Source organism: Myotis brandtii, unplaced genomic scaffold, assembly GCF_000412655.1.
Source record: "Myotis brandtii unplaced genomic scaffold, ASM41265v1 scaffold30, whole genome shotgun sequence".
In the NCBI taxonomy this organism is placed as follows: domain Eukaryota; kingdom Metazoa; phylum Chordata; class Mammalia; order Chiroptera; family Vespertilionidae; genus Myotis; species Myotis brandtii.
The window spans coordinates 523,645-544,250 of NW_005361458.1; the positions used below are offsets into that span (position 1 = coordinate 523,645).

General features: G+C 39.5%; 1 protein-coding gene across 1 annotated transcript in view; it reads right to left on the minus strand.

Annotated features, from left to right (window-relative positions):
- Positions 1-20,606, minus strand: part of ADAMTSL1 (ADAMTS-like 1) — a 397,951-nt gene that overhangs the window by 331,562 nt on the left and 45,783 nt on the right. Inside the window, exon 3 of the mRNA XM_014542360.1 lies at positions 10,749-10,794. Coding sequence (XP_014397846.1) covers positions 10,749-10,794 — 46 coding nt within the window. The remainder of the gene's footprint in view (positions 1-10,748; positions 10,795-20,606) is intronic.

The window sequence follows — 20,606 nt, forward strand, 5'->3', positions numbered from 1 at the left end:
TGGTGCACGAAATTTGTGCACTGGGGGGGGGGAGGTCCCTCAGCCCGGCCTGTGCCCTCTCGCAGTCTGGGAGCCCTCCGGGGATGTCCAACTAATGGCTAAGCCAGCAGTCAGACATTCTTAGCACTGCCCAGGAGGTGGGAGAGGCTCCTACCACCACTGCTGCGCTCACCAGCCGTGAGCCCGGCTCAGGGCTGCTGGCTGAGCGGCACTCCCTCTGTGGGAGTGCACTGACCACCAGGGGGCAGCTCTTGCATTGAGCGTCTGCCCCCTAGTGGTCAGTGCACATCATAGCGACCAGTTGTTCCACCATTCAGTTGATTTGCATATTAGCCTTTTATTATATAGGATATTACATATACATAATCATATACATATACATATCTGTATATATACATGTACATATCTATCTATCTATCTATCTATCTAATGTCCAACTAATGGCTAAGCCAGCAGTCAGACATTCTTAGCACTGCCCAGGAGGTGGGAGAGGCTCCTACCACCACTGCTGCGCTCACCAGCCGTGAGCCCGGCTCAGGGCTGCTGGCTGAGCGGCACTCCCTCTGTGGGAGTGCACTGACCACCAGGGGGCAGCTCTTGCATTGAGCGTCTGCCCCCTAGTGGTCAGTGCACATCATAGCGACCAGTTGTTCCACCATTCAGTTGATTTGCATATTAGCCTTTTATTATATAGGATATTACATATACATAATCATATACATATACATATCTGTATATATACATGTACATATCTATCTATCTATCTATCTATCTATCATCTACCTAATCACATAAAAACCCAGACAGGTGGTATTTCATTTTAATTTAAAAAATAAATATTATTCATGATATGTCACACAGCCACACATACTTCTTTTTAAGGATTTTTAAAAACTGACTGAGATGACATTAAAGATATTACTCCACAACTTGCTCTCTTTTTTTGTACTTTCTATGTCTTGAAAGAACTCTACAGGTTATACATATAGATCCCTTATTCTTTTTAATGATTGTAGAGTATTCCATGATATGGACATGCCACTATTTATTTACCCAGTCCCCTTCTATTTGTTTCCAGTTTTTAAATGATCATAAATATGGAATTAACAAACATTCTTTGTACATATATAAGAAAAGGGCATTTTTACAGGTAAGAAAGCTGAGCTTGAGAGAGGTTAATGAATTTTGTTTAAAAGCACATAATTACTAACAGGCAGCTTTGGGCCTCCGATTAGTCTATGTTCCTTCTGCCATATAATACTGCTTTCAGTCCTCCGTGTCCAGGATTGAAGATGAAGAGTGTGCCCTTTAAATCACTCAGCCTCCCACCCATCTGCCTTGATGGCCTCTCAGAGACTGCCCTCATCAAAGTGCACGTGGAATCCAGAGAGGAGAGCCTGGCTCCAATTTTGTTACATGAATGAATGTTTAGGAAAGTGCAAATGAAGTCTTATTAAAGCTACTTGGAAAAGATGTCCTACCAGACATTAAAAGGAGAACACTCTCTTTCTCAGTGAAAATTAAAGTACAAGGAAAATTCATGTTTTTCAGCCAGACGGGTCAATAAGGAGAGAAGCATGGATGTGTCTGGTGAGGAGCACATCTCTTTGGTTCTCTAATGGGGAGTTGAATCAGCCTCAGGGAGATCCACCAGGCTGCCCGGGATTCACTCTAAAGCCCCCGTTAGTAGGTGGGGGTTTTTGAACATGTAGTAAGAAGAAACCAACATCTTTCCCTCAGAATCTTTTTCCCATTTGACTTCCTACTTAAGGTTAAGAAATCCCTCTATTGCCTTTTACACGTTTCAGTCTGAGATCCACTGGCTATGGAACTGGGAGAAGAGAAATGCGCAGCAGGAGGTAGTCAGAGCAGTCCTGCTTTTTGTCTGGAAGACAAGCAGAACAATGCCCATCACCCATAGGGAGAGGCTGAGAATGCCCCTTACAAAATAGCACTTGGGGTTAAGTTCAGACTTTTCAGCATAAATCAGTACCTCTTTCCTCACAACATACCTTACACTGCATCTCATAAACTGATCCACCAGGGCCTAAAATAGGCCAGACTGCATCATGGCCTCAACCTTCACACATACTAACTGGACCCAAGGTGGCCTCAGAGAGAAATCCCGACCACCCCATGCAGAGCAACCTCACCTGGGTCACTTTTGACCCCGTTATCCTGTTTTATTTTCTTCATAATCTTTCACTACTGAATTGTCATACTTTTCTTGTTTGTTCTTTGCCTTCTGTCTCTAGAATATAAACTTCTTGAGAACAGGGCCTTCTCTTTCTCCACCACAATGTTACCCCCATGCTTAGAAAAAGTGCCTGGTACATAGTAGGTCACATGGATTCCATTTCTACTGTTCATACCACACTCTCTCTTAATGCAGCCTGGAAAAAACCTCTATCAACTTGAAAGGCTTGTCTCAAATGTCACCTGACTTAGGATGTCATTCATTCGTTCATTCATCATATGTGCTGAGTGCTTACCCTGTGATAGAGGTTACTCACTTCAGCTGTTCACAGCCCCTCTAATGTCTCAGTAATTTTTCTCATGGCACCCCTCGGTCCAACAGCTCCATTTATCAACTAGTTAGGTCCAAACAGTTTCACAGGTATTTGTGTTCTAATAACTTCGCAGACATTTGAAAGAAAAGTACATATAACTTGAGAGAAAAATGATATTTTATTTTATTCATAAATAACCATATTTACTTACTCATAAAATCAGATTGGACAATGCGACCCTCACTTCCTGTCCCAGATCAATTTTCTTTTTTTCTTTTCTTTTTAATATACTTAAAAAAAATGATTTCAGAGAGGAAGGGAGAGGGAGAGAGAGATAGAAACAATGATGAGAGAGAATCATTGATCAGCTGCCTCCTGCATGCCCTCTACTGGGGATGGAGCCCACAACTCAGGTGTGTGCCCTTGACTGGAATAAAACTTGGGATCCTTCAGTCTGCAGGATGATGCTCTATCCACTGAGCAACCCAGCTAGGGCCCAGATAGATTTTCTCAGAGTATTTGCTTTTTACTAAAGTAAACCCAACTTCATAAAGGCATCATGGGAAGTAATACAGCACGATGTAGGAGTTCACATAGGGTCTAACAGATGCAAGTATTGTTGTGTTACCTTTGACTATTTAAAATATCCCACAGCTCCACGTGTGTTTGCTGTGCTTCTCAGGACACAGTCTCAGATGCACAGTGTCAGACACTTGGTGGTAGGCACTGGGCGTACTGTGGTGAGAGAATCAGGCGTGGTCCGTCCGTAACTTCTTAGTACTTTGTGCTTGCCTGAGAGTGTTTACAACATTTTAATTAATTATGTCATGTGTGTTTGCATTTTCTACTGGACTCTGATTTCCCTGAAGAATGGTACCCTGTTCTTTTATTGATACCAACAGCTGTTCCTCACATCCTGAAAGCAGAATAAGACTTGAATGCTCAATAAGTGTTGGGTAAATAACTGGAAAAAAAATTAAAAAGAGGATGAATAAGTGAACAAGTGAACAAATAAATGGCCCTGACCGGTAGCAGAAAGGCTTAGTTTCAGCTACCAGAAGAAAGACTCAACTATGGGAAAGTTAACCTCCTTCCCATCGTAGCCGTGGCGCTTGGCTGGAAAACGGCCCACATGCAGCCTCCCTGACTGACTCCTGCAGTTGTTAGTATTTACTACAGCATCTGTCGAGACTCCTGGGGTATTTTCACTGGTCGGAATGTTGTTCCAGCAGGTTTGTTTTTCCAAATTCTGACCAAGGAAGGTTTGTAGCTGAATGTTCATTCCTTCCATGTGTTACTATTTCACTCTTGACATAAAGCAGAAATGTGCCCTGCCTTTATGCTGTACAAAGGTCCTATGAGAAAAATGGACATGTCTGGAAAATGGGAATTTATCTGTTATCAACCATTAAGAACAATGTGATGAATTCAATGAATGCCATGAACCTTTACAACCTCGATCATGAGAATTACAGGTTAAGATGGATGGGCAAGTTCTGTAGCATGGATGGGAACTTTGCTTCTACTGTCCACATTGGCTCTCTTCACTTGGATGTTATTCCTAGCTGCAAATCTTTTTACTAAGTACTCCTAAACTACCGTAGCTCTCTCCATTGGTCTGCATTCAGATCCAAATCCAGTATAGCCCAGACATAATACTTTTGAAGAATTACAGAATTTTAGAGCTGGAAGGGACCTTTGAAATCATTCAGTTCAACCCTTTCATTGTCTGGGTGCATAAACTAAACCCCCACCCCCAAATAAACAAACAAAACACTATCAACTTGCCCACAATCATTCTATTCTCTCTGGCCTTATAGCCACTGCCTTTATGTCTTGTTGGAATGCTACACCTAAGATGTTCTATAGTAACAATACTAGAGACCATAAGATGAATTAAATTGAGGATGAAGCAAGGTGGTGTAGGAAAAGATATTCTACTTCTAAAACGCATCTCAAATCTTCCCCCCAGTGCCACTCTAGTCCAGGAAACCGTTAGCACTCACCTGAACTACTGCCATAGCCTCCTACCTGGCATTTCTACTTCCACTCCCTTCTTTGCCACCCATCTCCAGAGTAACCCTGAAGCCAAACCTATCTTTTCTCATCGTCACAAATCCAACTCTCTTTCCCCCTCCTTATAGTTCTCCGGTAGCTTCCCGTTGCACTTAAACTGTAATACTCTACAACATCTGCATGATCCAGCTCCAGTCTGCCTTCAGTTGCATGTTTTCTTATCTTCTAATACTTTTCCACATGCATACTATACACTAGACATCCTGGGCTTTACACACACCAACTTCCTTCACAGTTTAGAGCCTTTGCGCGAGCTGTCCCTTGGATCTGGATTGCTCTTCTGATATTCACAGAGCTGGTTCCTGTCTGTCACTCTCAAATGTCAGTTTGCTAGTGAACTTCCCAGACCATCCATTCTGAAGTAGTCTAAAGGTTGTTCCAGCAGATTTTAGTTTTTTTCCCTCCAAATTCTGACCAAGGAAGTCACCATCTGATCAGTGCTCTGCAGAGAACTGGGTGATTGGTGACTCCTTATATAATCTGTTTGCATGTTTGTTCATAATCTGGTTTCCTCCATTAGAATAAAAGCTTCAGGGGAACCAGGGCTTGGTCTTCTTCACCAGTGTATAGTCCAGTTCAGAGAACAATTCTTATGCTCAATTATTTTTGGAATTAATGGAGGATGTTTTGACTTCATGTGCTAAAAACATTTTTAGTTGTTTCAACAGTTCCTTGGAAGACAGAAATCCCTTGCCCACTCACCTCCCTAGGAGTTCTAGAAGAGATACAGAAAAGCAGCTTCCCAACTTTAATCTTACAGTTGTTGTTCTTCTTCTTCTTTTGAATGGTAACATTTGGCAATGGAGCAATAACATCTTAATAAAGGACTAAGAGCACCATCAGCTACCACAGGCATCTTGGCCTATTGTGTTGCTAATTGTGGCCACTATCTCCTCAATCTCAAATTTTGTTAAGATTAATGATAGTGACCAAAAAACAAACAAACAAACCGAACAAAAACCCCAGAAACATATACAGCAGTTTATGAATAACAGCATTAGTCTAAACACTTTAGAAGTAAATTCAAAATGCCTAATTAAGATCAAGGGGTTCAGATTAGAGGTTTAAGTTGAATAAATATGATGATGTGACCCAAGGAGACCTTTCTGAGGGGCCCCATGGAAGATCTCTGAGCCCTAAATGACTCGCTTGATTGGCTTGCCAGTTCATACCTACTATGTCTCCTAACAGTACCCTTAGTCTTTCCTTCCAAAAAGAGAGCCTTGCAACTTCCCTGGAAGAAAAGCAAAAAGTGTGAATAGGGAAAGGTTAGATGAACTATGTCCTTAAGAATGAAAATAGTCTACTTGGACCCTCTAGAAATAGTGTAAGAAGGTATCCTGGCTATGAGATGTATGCAAACATTATGGGAACTTGAACTTTCTATTGATATTGATGCACTCTGTAGAGTGATTAACAATAAAACTTTAAAATTTATGAACTAATTTTTTCAGGCAAGTTCATAAAATTAGTTCATAAAATTTATGAACTAATTTTTTCAGAAAAATTGGGAAACTGAGGAGATGTTTTCTCTTCCTTGGCCTTGGGGAACAAAAACCCAAAGAAATGTTATCTTAGCAACTCTACAAAGAATAGAAAAAGTGTGCATCTCTGGAAGAGACATGGTTCAGAAGAGCCCAGGAAGCTGTCCAGGGTTTAAGGAGTGACCCTGCAGATTTAGCTAATAAGGACCCTCCAGTTTTTCCAAAACAAGTATCTGAAAGGAGAATATTTAACTGAACTTAACAGAATATTTCTGAACTTCTTAGTTTGAAAAAAATTGGAATGTGATTATGAAAAGGTCCTTTCTTATGAGATGTTTTTATTTGTTTTTTTGGCAATGTTGCTTCTGTCATGGCCAAAAGCCAGAAGAAGAAAAAAAAACATACTTCAAATTATTTGAATACTCTAGGTTCTCATAAAAACTCAGTGTCAGTTTGATTCTACAAGCTATAAAGAGCTGGCTCGTGCAATGCTCTGGGCTTTAAGTCATATTGGGTCAGAGTCTTAGACCGCATGTGTCCGTGAAAATGCTCATAATGACAGCAAGGAAATCGTGGGCTGTTTCTGAAAAGCTTTAAGGAAAGGGCAAGCAGACATCTGCTCATGTTGCTTTAGGCATTCATCTACTTGGGATAGTTTGGACCCTTTCCACTATTCTAAAAATTAGAAAGAAAAGGGTAAGGTAAGAAGATTCTTTCATAAGATCATGGTGCATGTTTTGTTTTTGTTTTTTAAAAACTGATATATAAGATATCACTACAATAAAAGGGATAGTAAAGAAAACCAATAATCTAAAGTACATTTCCATTGAAAAAAATTTCATAAAATTTCTAAAACTCATTTAGTCAATACCATTTTCTAAAAATTAAAACACACACACACCTATAGCAGTTGTGTGTGCACACAAGTGTGTGTGTGTGTGTATGTGTGTGTGTGTGTTTTAAAGGCAATGATATAACTCATGCATCTTCTGTTCTTAATGAAGATAGAGAAATGAACTAGGCAAAATTTTCAATTGAACAATTACTCTTACTTCCAATGATCATGCTTTCCAGTTCCTTATACTCTATCTGTTCAGGCATTTAAAAACTTATATTTTCCATTCACTTTAGTCTCTCTCAACTCATCTGTATTCTGAACACAGGTCACTTCCAATGTCCATTTTCTCTATTACTGCTTCAGTGCAGAAACTGTCAGACTATGTCCTTACCCCTGCTGACCATGACCTCTGTCAGATCAAGCTCTCTAACCTCAGTCAAGCCCTCTTTGCTACTCAAAAATCCTTTTATTTGGCTTTGCTGGCTTCCACTCAACTTCCTCAGCATAAAGGCTCTACCAGGCCTTTATGCTCACGTTCCCAAATCCAGATCGCCTCCTTCACTTTGAGCAGATGAATCAGAACACTTCTCTGCAGAGACGCTGGAGCCTGCTCTTCATGCACAGCCTCAACTGTTCTCTTTTTCAGAAATCTTTCTATACCTTCATCCTTTCTTTCTCCGTTTGTGCCTGTTTCCTAAGAATAAAGTATATGTCCTTTTCCTTTATCAAGATTCCTCTTCTTCTTTCATCCACTATCTCCTTTGGCATCAAATATACCCTGACCTCCACATATTGCCTCTCCCTCTAGATCAGCGGTTCTCAACCTGTGGGTCGCGACCCTTCAGGATGAATGAGGCTCCTGTCCTTGTGAAATTTACTTTCTATACTGTGAAAACAGAAAACAAACAGGTAATTAAATAAAATAAATTTGGTAGAGGCAAATGCTATAAAAAAAAGTAAAATGTGCCCTAACCAGTTTGGCTCAGTGGATAGAGCGTCAGTCTTGGACTGAAGGGTCCCAGATTCAATTCCGGTTAAGGATGCATGCTGGGGTTGCGGGCTTGATCCCCAGTAGGGTGGCGTGCAGGAGGCAGACAATCAATGATTCTCTCTCATCATTGATGTTTCCAACTCACCTTTCAAGAGTTTGTCATTGCAAACAAACAACCCACCCACCCTTTTGTGACTCTGCAAATGATGTAGCTATCGCACGCAATGACCACCAGGGGGCAGACGTTTTGACTGATAGCTATGATGCACACTGACCACCAGGGAGCAGACACTTGAGATTTCTCTATTAACATTTTATAAGAATAACTTATACCCACAGACTCCATTTCCTTATGAAAATATTTCTCTAATCCCCTGCAATCTTGATTTCCTAATACACGATAGAAATTACTCCCCCGTTGGCCTTTTTGCATATTTCAACTTCTTGGCAACACTTATCCTACTGAACACCTTCAGGAATTCTCTCTTATTTCTTCTTTTACTTCTCTCATGGTGACTTTGATAGCTTACCTGGCACTATATTCTCTTTCTACCTGAATACAGATATTCACCAAAGATCTGAGATTCTCTTCTCTCATCATTCTGTATACTCTACCAAACAATCTGCTACCAAATTTTCAAATTCCGTATTTCTTACCTTATGTTTCTATGGTTTGAGTCACAATCTCTTTCCTTACATCAAACCCACACTGCCTCGTTGGACATACCATGTACAAGTCTAGCCTTTATGTCCAACTCAATGGTGCCCCTAAATCAAATTTATTATTGTCTTTTCCCAAATCTCCTCCCAACTTTCTTACTTTTGATAATGACATTTCCCACTATTCCAAAAGCCCTTTTGCATTTGGCAAATATCTATTGTATGGTTATAATATGTAAGTCATAAGTTCTAGGCATTGGGGATACAGGAGTGCATCACTCTGATTTTAATTGTATACGTCTTATAGAATGACCTCAATTTTTACCTCTTTTGTATATATATCTTCCTGGTTAAACTTTCATTACGTCTCGCTCTCCAACTATTTCACCTTCCAGTGCATCCCTTGTATTACTACACAATTAAACTTCCTAAAGTAAAACTATAATATTATACTCTTGTTCCAAAACCTCTAGTGATGACGTCCCACCCTCTGCCCCCCTCATTATTCCTTGAACTATTATAAACTTGGAGGTGTAACATTAAAACCTGTTCATGGTGTAACCTCAAAATATCTTTCAGTTCTTCTCTTCCATACTGCTAAACACAATCTACCCACAATCTACCATCTTAGATATTCCTGCTTCCAAAATTCCCCATTATGTTTCCTCCACACAATTTGGGCAAGTCACAGCCCTCCCAGCCCTCTTAGCCCTACCTCAAATAACCTTTTCCTTGAAGACCCTTCATATTTCTCTCAGAGAGGAGGGAGCCCAATTCTGGGGTGTGTCACCCGAGAACCGCCCTCTCGCAATCTGGGACTTCTCGGGGGATGTTGGAGAGCTGGTTTCAGTCCAATCCCCACAGGCCTGGCTGAGGGACCCCATCAGTGCACAAATCCATGCACAGGGCCTCTAGTAAAAATATATTTAAAAAAGTAAAATGTGATTGATAGACTATTGTGAGGGATGAATTTGGGCAGTGGAACAACCAAATTAGATAAAATGGTCCAGGAAACCTCTTTGAGGAAGTGGCGTTTGAGATGAGACTAGAATAAGGAGAATGACCGTCATGCAAATGCTGAAGAAAAAGCTTCTCTAACAGTGGGATCAGCAAGTGCAAGAGCTCTAAATATGCACATGTCTGTTTTCTTTATTCCCACTTCAATGCATCACTCTGATTTTAATTGTATACGTCTTATAGAATGACCTCAATTTTTACCTCTTTTGTATATATATCTTCCTGGTTAAACTTTCATTACGTCTCGCTCTCCAACTATTTCACCTTCCAGTGCATCCCTTGTATTACTACACAATTAAACTTCCTAAAGTAAAACTATAATATTATACTCATGTTCCAAAACCTCTAGTGATGACATCCTCCCCCCACCCCCTCCCCTCCATTATTCCTTGAACTATTATAAACTTGGAGGTGTAACATTAAAACCTGTTCATGGTGTAACCTCAAAATATCTTTCAGTTCTTCTCTTCCATACTGCTAAACACAATCTACCCACAATCTACCATCTTAGATATTCCTGCTTCCAAAATTCCCCATTATGTCTCCTCCACACAATTTGGGCAAGTCACAGCCCTCCCAGCCCTCTTAGCCCTACCTCAAATAACCTTTTCCTTGAAGACCCTTCATATTTCTCTCTGTTTTTAACCCACAAAGAACTTCTTCCCAGCATTTGTCATATTTTGATTTGTCTTCCTTCATTACATCTCTTACTATATCAACAGATGTTTTAAGATAGTGACCATGTTATTTATCCTTGTACTAGTGTAGTGCCTCACATTGATGGCATTGAATAGTATTTGTTGAATGAAGGAATGAAATGAATTTATTAAACCTGAGTTGATTAATACTTATTTCATGACACCCCAAGTGGTTTCCCTTTTGTCATTCCTTTTATTTGTTATCTTGAAACCTAGATATAAAAAGTCAGAAAGCAGAGACCTCTGGTTATGAAATAGCCTAGTAAGTTTCAATATGGCCACACTTGTAAAAGTTTATATTGAGGAACATTAAAAATACTTATTTTTCAATGCTGCATAATCCATGTGGTGTGAGACAAATCACTTTCAGTGAAGTGCTAATTGATTGATCTCTGCTCAGGATACATAAAATTGCTTAGCAGTATGCAGTGCTTAAAAAATACATGATCACAATCATATAATCTCAATACATACCACGTTACTGCAAGTCCTATATCGAATATTTCTTCCCTCACAGCTCCTAGGAGACAAAAAGAAAAACAAACACCTTATTACTACCTATAAAAGGCTCAATATTTGAACTATACTATATAATAAAAGGGTAATATGCAAATTGACCCTAACAGTGGAATGACTGGGAAGGACCGGGAATGACCAGTTGCTATGATGTGCACTGACCACCAGGAGCCAGACACTCAATGCATTCCATAAACTTTGTGCCATTACATACTCCCATCAGCAATACATGGGAACAGTCCCCAGGGGGAGTGGGCCTAAGCCGCCAGTCGGACATTCCCCAAGGGTTCCCAGGCTGCCAGAGGGATGTCTGACTGCCAACTTAGTCCTGATCCCCCCCGGGGAGCGGGCCTAAGCCAGCAGGTGGACATCCCCCGAGGGGTCCCGAACTGCAAGAGGGTGCAGGCTGGGCTGAGGGACTCCCCCACCCCGAGTGCACGAATTTTTGTGCACTGGGCTTCTAGTTTCCTTATAAAAAGAATTCTCTCTTAATATTCATATAAAGGCCTCTCTTTTCTTCTGAGTACATTCTTAGTGGAGTTACACTCAAATACTAAATTGAGCAGATCTAACGAAGTTGTACATGTAAGAATTAAAACTAAGCATTTGGTTGTTAAAATAAGTACTTATACTTAGTTCTTATTTAACCAAATAAATATAAATTCAAGGTTTTCTGAAAAGTATTAATATTAAATGAATCCCATCCCCTAATTATTTGGTATGAAACTAGAGATATTTCACAGAACAAAACTTAAAATTGTGAATATGATAAAATTTGCACTTACTGTTTAACATGTTTTATAAATTATGAAATGGATATAAAAAGTCATAATTGTTAAAGAATTATTTTTTAAAAATACATGTTCATTGCAGAGATTTTAGGAAAGAAAGATTGCCTAAAAGTAAAAAAAAAATCTCTCATAGTTGCCTCATCTAAAGATAATCACTATTATTTTGATTTATTAATTTCTTTCCACTGAGGAAAAAAATCACACCACTTATATAATTTTGCAGCTTGTTTTTCCACTTATAAATTTTTGAAGGTATTTTCCCAGAAACTGACAACATTTTGAGAGCTACATAATATTCCATCAAATGATATAATTTGTATAATCATTCTTCTATTAAGTAATGTCCAATTTGGGATTTGATAAATGAGAGTGTAATGAGCCATATCCATGCATATGCTTTACCTAAATTTCTGACTATGTCGTTAGGGTAGATACATTTCTAGAAGAATTACTGGACTAAAGGGAATGAACTTTTATAAGCTCTTGATAAATTACATTCCATAAACTTTGTGCCATTACATACTCCCATCAGCAATACATGGGAGTTTTCATATTACTGAACTCTTGTGAACAAAAACAATCAATTTTTGATTAAGCATTCAGTGATGACACAAGAGCAGCAGTTCTCTGCTCTTTTCAAAATAAGTCACAATGACTTAAATTTTAGACTTGAAACCATAAAAATCCTAGAAGAAAGCATAGGCAATAAAATCCTGGACATTTCTCATAGCAAGATTTTTTCTGATATATCTCATGGAGCAAGGGAAACAAAAGAAAAAATAAACAAATGGGACTACATCAAACTAAAAAGTTTTTGCATAGCAAAGGAAACCATCAATAAAATGAAAAGACAACCCACTGAATTGGAGAACACAGTAACCAATGATACATCTGACAAGTGGTTAATATTCAAAATTTATAAAAAAACTCATACAACACAACACCAAAAAAACAAACAATCCAATTTAAAAATGGGCAAAGGACCTGAATAGACATATCTCCAGTGAGGACGTATAGATGGCCAATAGTCATAGGAAAAAAATGCTCAAAGTCACTAATCATTAGACTGATAAAAATTAAAACTACAATGAGATATCATCTCACACCTGTCAGAATGGCTATCATCAATAAATCAACAAACAAGTGGTGGCCAGAGTGTGGGGAAAAGGGAACCGTCATACACTGCTGGTGGGGATGTAGATTGGTGAAAAAGGAGAAGGGATTAAGAAAAAAATTCATAGACACAGACAACAGTATGGTGATTACCAGAGAGAAAGGGGAGTGGGGGAGATAGAAGAGGGTAATGGAGGGATAAATGGTGATAGAAGGAGACTTGACCTGGGGTGGTGAACACACAATACAATATACAAATGATGTATTATAGAAATGTACATCTGAAACCTATATAAACCCAATAAGTTCATTAAAAAAGTCACACTTAGAGACAGAGAAGCAACGATAAGACTGTCAAACCTCATAGGGAAAGTAGTGGAGGGTGGGGGTAAGGAGGAGAGATCAACCAAAGGACTTGTATGCATGCATATAAGTCTAACCAATGGACACAGACAACAGGAGGGTGAGGGCATGAGAGGGGGGGTGGTTTATGGGGAGAATGAGGTCACATATGTAATACCTTAATCAATAAAGAAATTAAAGATTGAAAAAAAAGTCACACTTAAAAAAACACAAAAATCTCTCTATATAAAAGCCCAGTGACTGAACAGCTGCCAGCAGGCCCAGGGTGAGGCTGAGTCTCTGCACCTATTAAATACCTGAGACAATCCAGACTCTGGCCTGACCCCACCAGCTGATGCAGGCCCTCTAAGGTGTGTTCTAGAAAGATCGTGGGGAGCTGGCATAGGCTGATAGCAAGAGGGGATGTGACTGTGGATCTCCTGGGGAGGCTGCCCTGAACATCCCCAATGGTGACTCTGACCTGGCATCACACATCAAGGACATTCACCAAGTGACTTTGGGGTGCAAAGCTCTCCGCCAGGTTCCTCCAGGACACAGAACACACCTTTACCCAAGACATTACCCCAAAATATCAGCTCAGACTAATTTCCTCACTCAGCAGCCACTCAGAGGGCGGGTCCACAGCCACTCAGCTAAGCAGCCGCTCAGAGGGCGGGTCCACAGCCACTCAGCTGACCAGGATGAGCGGTGCTCCCGCAGCAGGCCATCCCCGCAGGCCACGCCCCCCACTAGTGCACGAATCCGAGGACTGGGTCTCTAGAATAATATAAAATTCTGAGAGAATGATTATACTAATAACTAATAGTTATGGAGTTTTCAGTATATTTCTAAGTTTGTTATATTGTATTAATTTATTTAATCGTCTCAGATACCCTGGAAGTCAGGGTACTATCATTTTACCCATTTTATAAATGAGAAAACTGAAACTTAGGGAGGTTAACTAACTTGCCAAAATTGCACAACTACTAAGTAATAGAGGTGAGATTTGATACCAGGCCGTCTGGCTTCAGAACTTACACCTATAACCATGATGCTTTACTGCCTCCTAATTCACTTGTTTGTCCGACAAATGTCCACTGCGCTCTTGTTATGTGCTGGGCAATGCAGTTACTTCTGGGAACGAATATGACATGGTTTTTGCTATTAAGAAAATCATTCAATTATAATTTAGTGACAGGAATGCTAAATAGCATGTGCTAGGTCTGAGAATGTTATCAAAAAGTAAATGTCATCTGAAAATACAATTACACAAAGACTCTCTTAAAGAGATAGAAAGGTCCTAGGCTTAAACACTTGACCATAACCAGATTGACTATATTAATGTGAATTAACAAGAAAATGTGGCCAAGAAAAGAAAGAACTGGCCAGGCATTAGAATCATAGAAAAGAGGAGAATGCCAGATACATGGTTGTTGGTGCCCAGCTTAGCAATGTCCCAGGGAAAGGACCCATAAACTTGAAATCCTGCATGTCCCATTGGCAAGGCTGCTGCCATCATGATGTGGATGCCTCACACTAACCAAGCTGCTGCCAATGAATGTTCCGTTCCTCCCAGGAATTACCCTGATTCTGATGCCATGTTGACCAAACAACTTGCCAAGAGTGATCTGGCTTTTCATGACTGCGCTGTGTGCTGGTCATGCTGACATGAGTATTCCGGTCCATGTGATAGACAGTTCTATTTTTAGTTGTAATTTAACAAACTGGCATTTTACTTTGAGACATTAATCTCATGGGTCAAGTCACTGAGTCCACCTCCCAGACAAGGGTCTGTTCTTGGTGTGATTACTGAAAAATATCAGGTTTCCGGGTCTAAAAAGATGGGAGCTAGACTCCAGTTGATGGTACACTTACAAGGTAATGAACTCTACAACCCAGAGGCCTTTGATAGAGTGCCATTGAGGCTTCAGAATTGGCAAAATGTGATATGTTTTTCGATTTTGCAATTCCAAGTGCATATGTGACATAGTGTAGTGGATAAGAGTACCCAGTTTGAAACCAGAATCCTCTTTCTGGAATCCTGGCTCTATTCCTCAGTTTTTATATGTCAGTTTGTCATCTGTAAACTGGGATACTATTACTTATCCTCTGGGATTATTATGGGGATTATCAGTTAATATTATGAAGCACTTCCAACAATGCCTAGCACATAGTAAACACAGTGTAGACATTTGATAAATCAATTAAATGCATAATAGAAGTAACAACATAATAGATATTGAAAGGGGGTTAAGAATGTGTGGAGAAGAAATTGTAGGCAGAGGCACAGAGATACAAAAAGATACGGTATATGTGCACATTTTCAAGCAGTTTTGTTTTGTTGGAGTTTTGGGTTGATGTGAGGAATGAAGGAGATGAGATAAATACCTTCTAACTTTGAACTTGGCAACAGGCAAAGGGAACTCATTGAAGGTTTTAAAACAGAGAGGATACAATGTGGACTTCTTGCTTTTAAAAGTGAAATATGGTGTTAATCATTAAGACCTTAAAAATCACTGTTTTTCATCTCCTTTTATTTTCTTTTCCTAATTTTATCTCCCTAAACGGAAGAATGGAAACAAATCTGAATTGGGGATTTGGAGTTCTGGATGCTGGACTTTGCTCGTCTCCTTGCGTACTCCTCTTATCTTCTCAGGGGGCTCTTAGCTTTTCCATCTGTCAAATGAATATTGGAATGGCAGTGCATACAGTTATGATCACCAACTGAGATAACTTACAAAAGCTTTGTCCACGTGCCAAGGGGTTATTATAGAGATACTGTTTGCTAAAAACAAAATAAAACAAAACCGTCAAAAAGCAGAAAACTACTTGCAACAAAAATTTAAATGAGCCTTTGCCAAGTATTTCAAATTATAAATTCCTACACATGTTTTAAAAGCACCTTCAGATAATAGGAGATGTAAGCATGTACTGTAAAATATTGATTTAAAATGCTTCAGCAAAAATAAAAGAAAAACAAAAAACTAGCAAAGAGAAACACTTGTTGCAATTTCCAAAGACTATCCTGTGATCGTCTAACACCTAATATTAATTTTCCAATACTTTAATTCTGCCCCTGAATTAAGTATTCCATTTGTATATTGTATTACTTACTTAGTGAGAGCTTATTTAGTTTAATTGACTGAAATATGCTATTAAGGTGGTAATGCTTGAATTTGGAAAGATCCTCATTATTGAAAAATATTATCAAGTTGTGAATAATAATAGTAATACTAGCCTCTACTATGTATTGTGTCTGCTATAGGTATCTGGCCCACTGTTAGGTATTTTGTGTACACCATCACTAATTTTCCAACAACTCTTGTAATAGATAGATGAGAAAAGTGAGGCTGAGAAAGAGTAGGAGGCTTAATGTCATATGCACAGAAAACTAGGGATTGAAACCCAGGTTTGTCTAACTCCAAAGCATATAAAACAATAATAAAAATAAAGGAACAAGATATGCTTAAGATGTGTAGAATACTAACACGAGATTAAATCTGGGAAGCCGAGCAGAGATTTGGCCTGGGGGTTAACTGTGCTTTATTATAACTACACCAATACATCAGCCGCTTCTCAATTCTGGTAAATCCACTTCTAGTGAGTACAGGGTACCTGGGCACACACTGTACACCTGGAACGTCTCCAAGGCAACTGCACTTGTCAGTTAAATGCGATGTGAAAGAACTTCAGGGCAGAACAGCTTGAGTTTTTAAAAGTTCAAATTTATTAAACCTGAATATAAATTTTACTTAAGTACTGAAGTGACTCTTCCACCGCAAGAATTTTAATTCTTGCCAAGTGTGACTTTCTTCATCCAAGGCATTTATCTGGGCACAAAAGCCTCATCTGAGAATTAAACAGTAAAATGTATTTTCTTTTTCTCCTTAAAAAAATAGCTTGTTGATATAAAACAGCTGACTAGTTCCCTTCACATTTAAACAAAATGAAATCTGCCTCTTGGAATAAAAACAAACTTTAGAAATTTTAGTCCAAATGGTGTCTGAGGAAAGCTATAGAGCACTGATCACAGAGAACGCAAGTCAACGCATCCTCTCCGCGAAAAACGCTGACGCAGCAACAGGCCTGTGTCGAGGGCGGTAAGTACTGTGCCAATTAAGGACTCAGAAACTGGTCCAAGTATGAAAGAACAAGATACAAACAAAAACATATCCAAACCAAATTTGTACAGAAAGGTCCTTATTTATTTCAGCCCTTTACGCCTGGCCCGTCATTTTATGAATGTGGACTAATTCCTTCTCTCAAACATGGAAATCACCTCCATCACAAGTTATTTGCAAATTATTCAGACTTTAGTTCACTCTTGATAAGATTAATTTAGGCTTGTGGCATTTTTCTTCTTCTCTCGTGAACACATAATGATCAATCCAAACCCTTCTAATCCCTAGATCCTGATATGATCTCAGTTTCAATGATCACAATGTAACGACCTGAGAAGACTTGAGCGGCCTTGGAAAGTTAAAAGCTCACTTTCCAGGCATAGGCAATTTGTTGGCTTCCCCTCTCTGCTTATATAATTTTAGTCTTTAAAAGAGAAAGGCATTTTTTAAAAAAAATTTTTCATTAGGAATAAAAAATTTGGGTCAACTGCATCCATTTTTTACCTTAAAATTCTTCTCATCTCCTGTCACCCTTCTGGTGACATATCCAGACTCATCCTGGGTGTCATTGAACGGTTCCGAGAAAGTCTGGTAACTGTGGGTTGAAGACCTGAGTCCTGAAGGTCTTCAACCCACAGTTGCTTTAGGCTCAGGAAGCTTTGCCTTTAATTCGGAAAAGCAAAGAGTGCAGCTAAGTAAGAACAGGGTTTGTATTTCTCTGAATACCTCCTACTTTTTAAAAGATATCTATTTTTATTGATTTCAGAGAGGAAGAGAGAGGGATTCAGAAAAGCAAAGAGTGCAGCTAAGTAAGAACGGGGTTTGTATTTCTCTGAATACCTCCTACTTTTAAAAAGATATCTATATTCATTGATTTCAGAGAGGAAGAGAGAGGGAAAGAGAGATAGAAACATCAGTGATGAGAGAGAATCATTTATTGGCTGCCTCCTGTACGTCCCACACTAGCTGGGCTGAATATCTTCTACTTTTTAAAAATATATATATTTTTATTGTTTCAGAGAGGAAGGGAGAGGGAAAGAGAGATAGAAACATCAATGATGAGAGAGAATCATTTATTGGCTGCCTCTTACACGCCCCCTACTGGGGATCGAACCCGCAACCCAGGCACGTGCTACTGATGGAATTGAACCCAGAACCCTTCAGCCCACAGGCCAATGGCTACTAGGGATTGAGCCCGCAACCCAGGCATGTGCTCCTGATGGAATCGAGAACCCTTCAGCCCACAGGCCAATGCTCTATCCACTGAGCCAAACCAACCAGGGCTACCTTCTACTTTTAAAATAGAAACTAATGGGCAAAGGATTTTAAAATAGGACAGTCCATCTGCTTATATATCTCTCTAATTTTAGTCATCCAAAAGGAAACTGAATTCTTTGCAAGAGAGTAGACATAAAACCACACCAGCGAGTTGAGCCAGGACACTGGGTCCTTTAAAGCGGGTCCTGAAACAACCATGGATCAGACAAGACAAGTGCATCTGCAGCCGTAGCCAGGCCTCCCTGCAGTGTTGGAGCCCTGTTTTCCTCCCTCACTTCACATGAGCAGTTCAGTCCTCAGGGGAGCTATCTAGCAGGAGGATGTCCCCAACAAGCCAGGAAAAACACGTCTCCATTTCTGGGCTTTTTACAAAGATCTCAAGAGGAAGAGCGACTTCTGAGAACACCTGAGAGAACCGAATGCAAACGCATTGTTGGGCTGCTTTTCATTTTCCACAGACACATTATTGTGAGAGGTTCTCTCAGGAAACAACACATGATGCCAATCAACTTCGCCATCAAAAAGGAAGTTATATAAACCTCCGGACCCTGTGTGTAAAGCTATCCCCAGATGCTCACTGTCCTCAACCACGGGTCAAACTGAATGCTGAAAACCTAGGGGCGAGAACTGGCGTCCATGCATAACAGATGGTTAGTGATGATGGTCTTGCCTGGCACGTGGGGGAGAAAGAGGAGTTAAATGACATGCCATCCCTGTGGGTTCCATAAGTCCCTTGTTCTCTTCTTTCCCTTAACTCTCTGCTTTACTTTTTGCTCAAAAAGGTCATTCTTGAATTCTCTGTATTTTAATTTAATTCTCTCCATGTTTAAAATAGTTACTCTTTAATTCTAATTTAGTGTGCCTTTCATGAGAATCAAATGAGCCTTGTTCATGTGGAAACTCTACTTGTATGGTGGTTGGTCCTAACAAGAGGAGTCCATTCACCACTGTCCCTTCATTAAAAAGCATCTACATAAAAACAGAGCATGGCTATCAGGGGTGAGGGGTGGGAAGAATCGGGAAGATGTTGTTTAAATGATCTTGCTCTTAGTAGATAAGTCCTGGAGACCTAGTGCATTGATAGTAGACAACAATATTGTATTATAAACTTCAAAGTTGCTAAGATGTTAATTGTTCCCAATACCAAAATAGAAATAATTATGTGACGTGATAAAGATGTTAGATAACACTAAAGTGATAGTCATACTGCAATATATAACGTATCAAATCAACATGTTGTAGACCTTAAACTTATGGAATGTTATATGCCAATTATATTTCAATAAAAATGTATCTATCTATATATTCAGATACATGTATGTATATATATATATATATATATATTCATTACACACTCTATCTCTACATAATTGGAGATGTTTTATTGTGTATTAACTTTATTAACATAAATACATTTGAAGTTTTTAATGAGTGTATATTACTCTGGACGATGACTTTGAATCGTCCTTTACCTTTCCACACCCCAACAGAGCCATGTGCTCCCAGACAGCCACCTATCATAAATAACAAAATTGCTTCCAGTATTCTTCATAACAAGCAATGTCGAATCTGGTGATACTTGAATCAACCTTGATAAACCTGATCTTTAACATTAAAAGGTGTCTTTGACCTTCTTCATGGCAAACTTCACAGTGTTTCCCATTTGAAGTTAAATCTCCTTCATTAGACCAAGCCACCAAAATTCTAGGAATAATGCACTCCCAACACATAACGCCAGTGGAAAAGCACCTTGAAACAAGGAGACAGGGGTTTTGGTGTGAGGGGACCTCCAATGAGTACATAAAAATATCTCTAACTCCTTAAACATCTAGTCAAATGGTCCCCGAGCCCCAAGCAGGATGCCCATTCGTTTCACTCGGCCTCTTCTGCATGCGATGCATCACGTGGCTCAGATTAGTGCTGAGGGAGAGATTTATTTTTTTTCTGGGTAGATAGATATACAAGCCAAATTATTATGACAACTTGATAAATGTAGCTTTTGAAAATGCTTTCTGTTGTAATAATACAACAAACAACAAGGAGGCATGCTGCCAGGCCTCATCCATCAGTAGGTGAGCTGCCTGGGAACAGACACAGCCCTGGTGTCACACTAGCTCCTCGCAATCTGCCAAAGGCCTAAGGAGGAGGAGGAGGAGGAGAAGGAGGAGGAG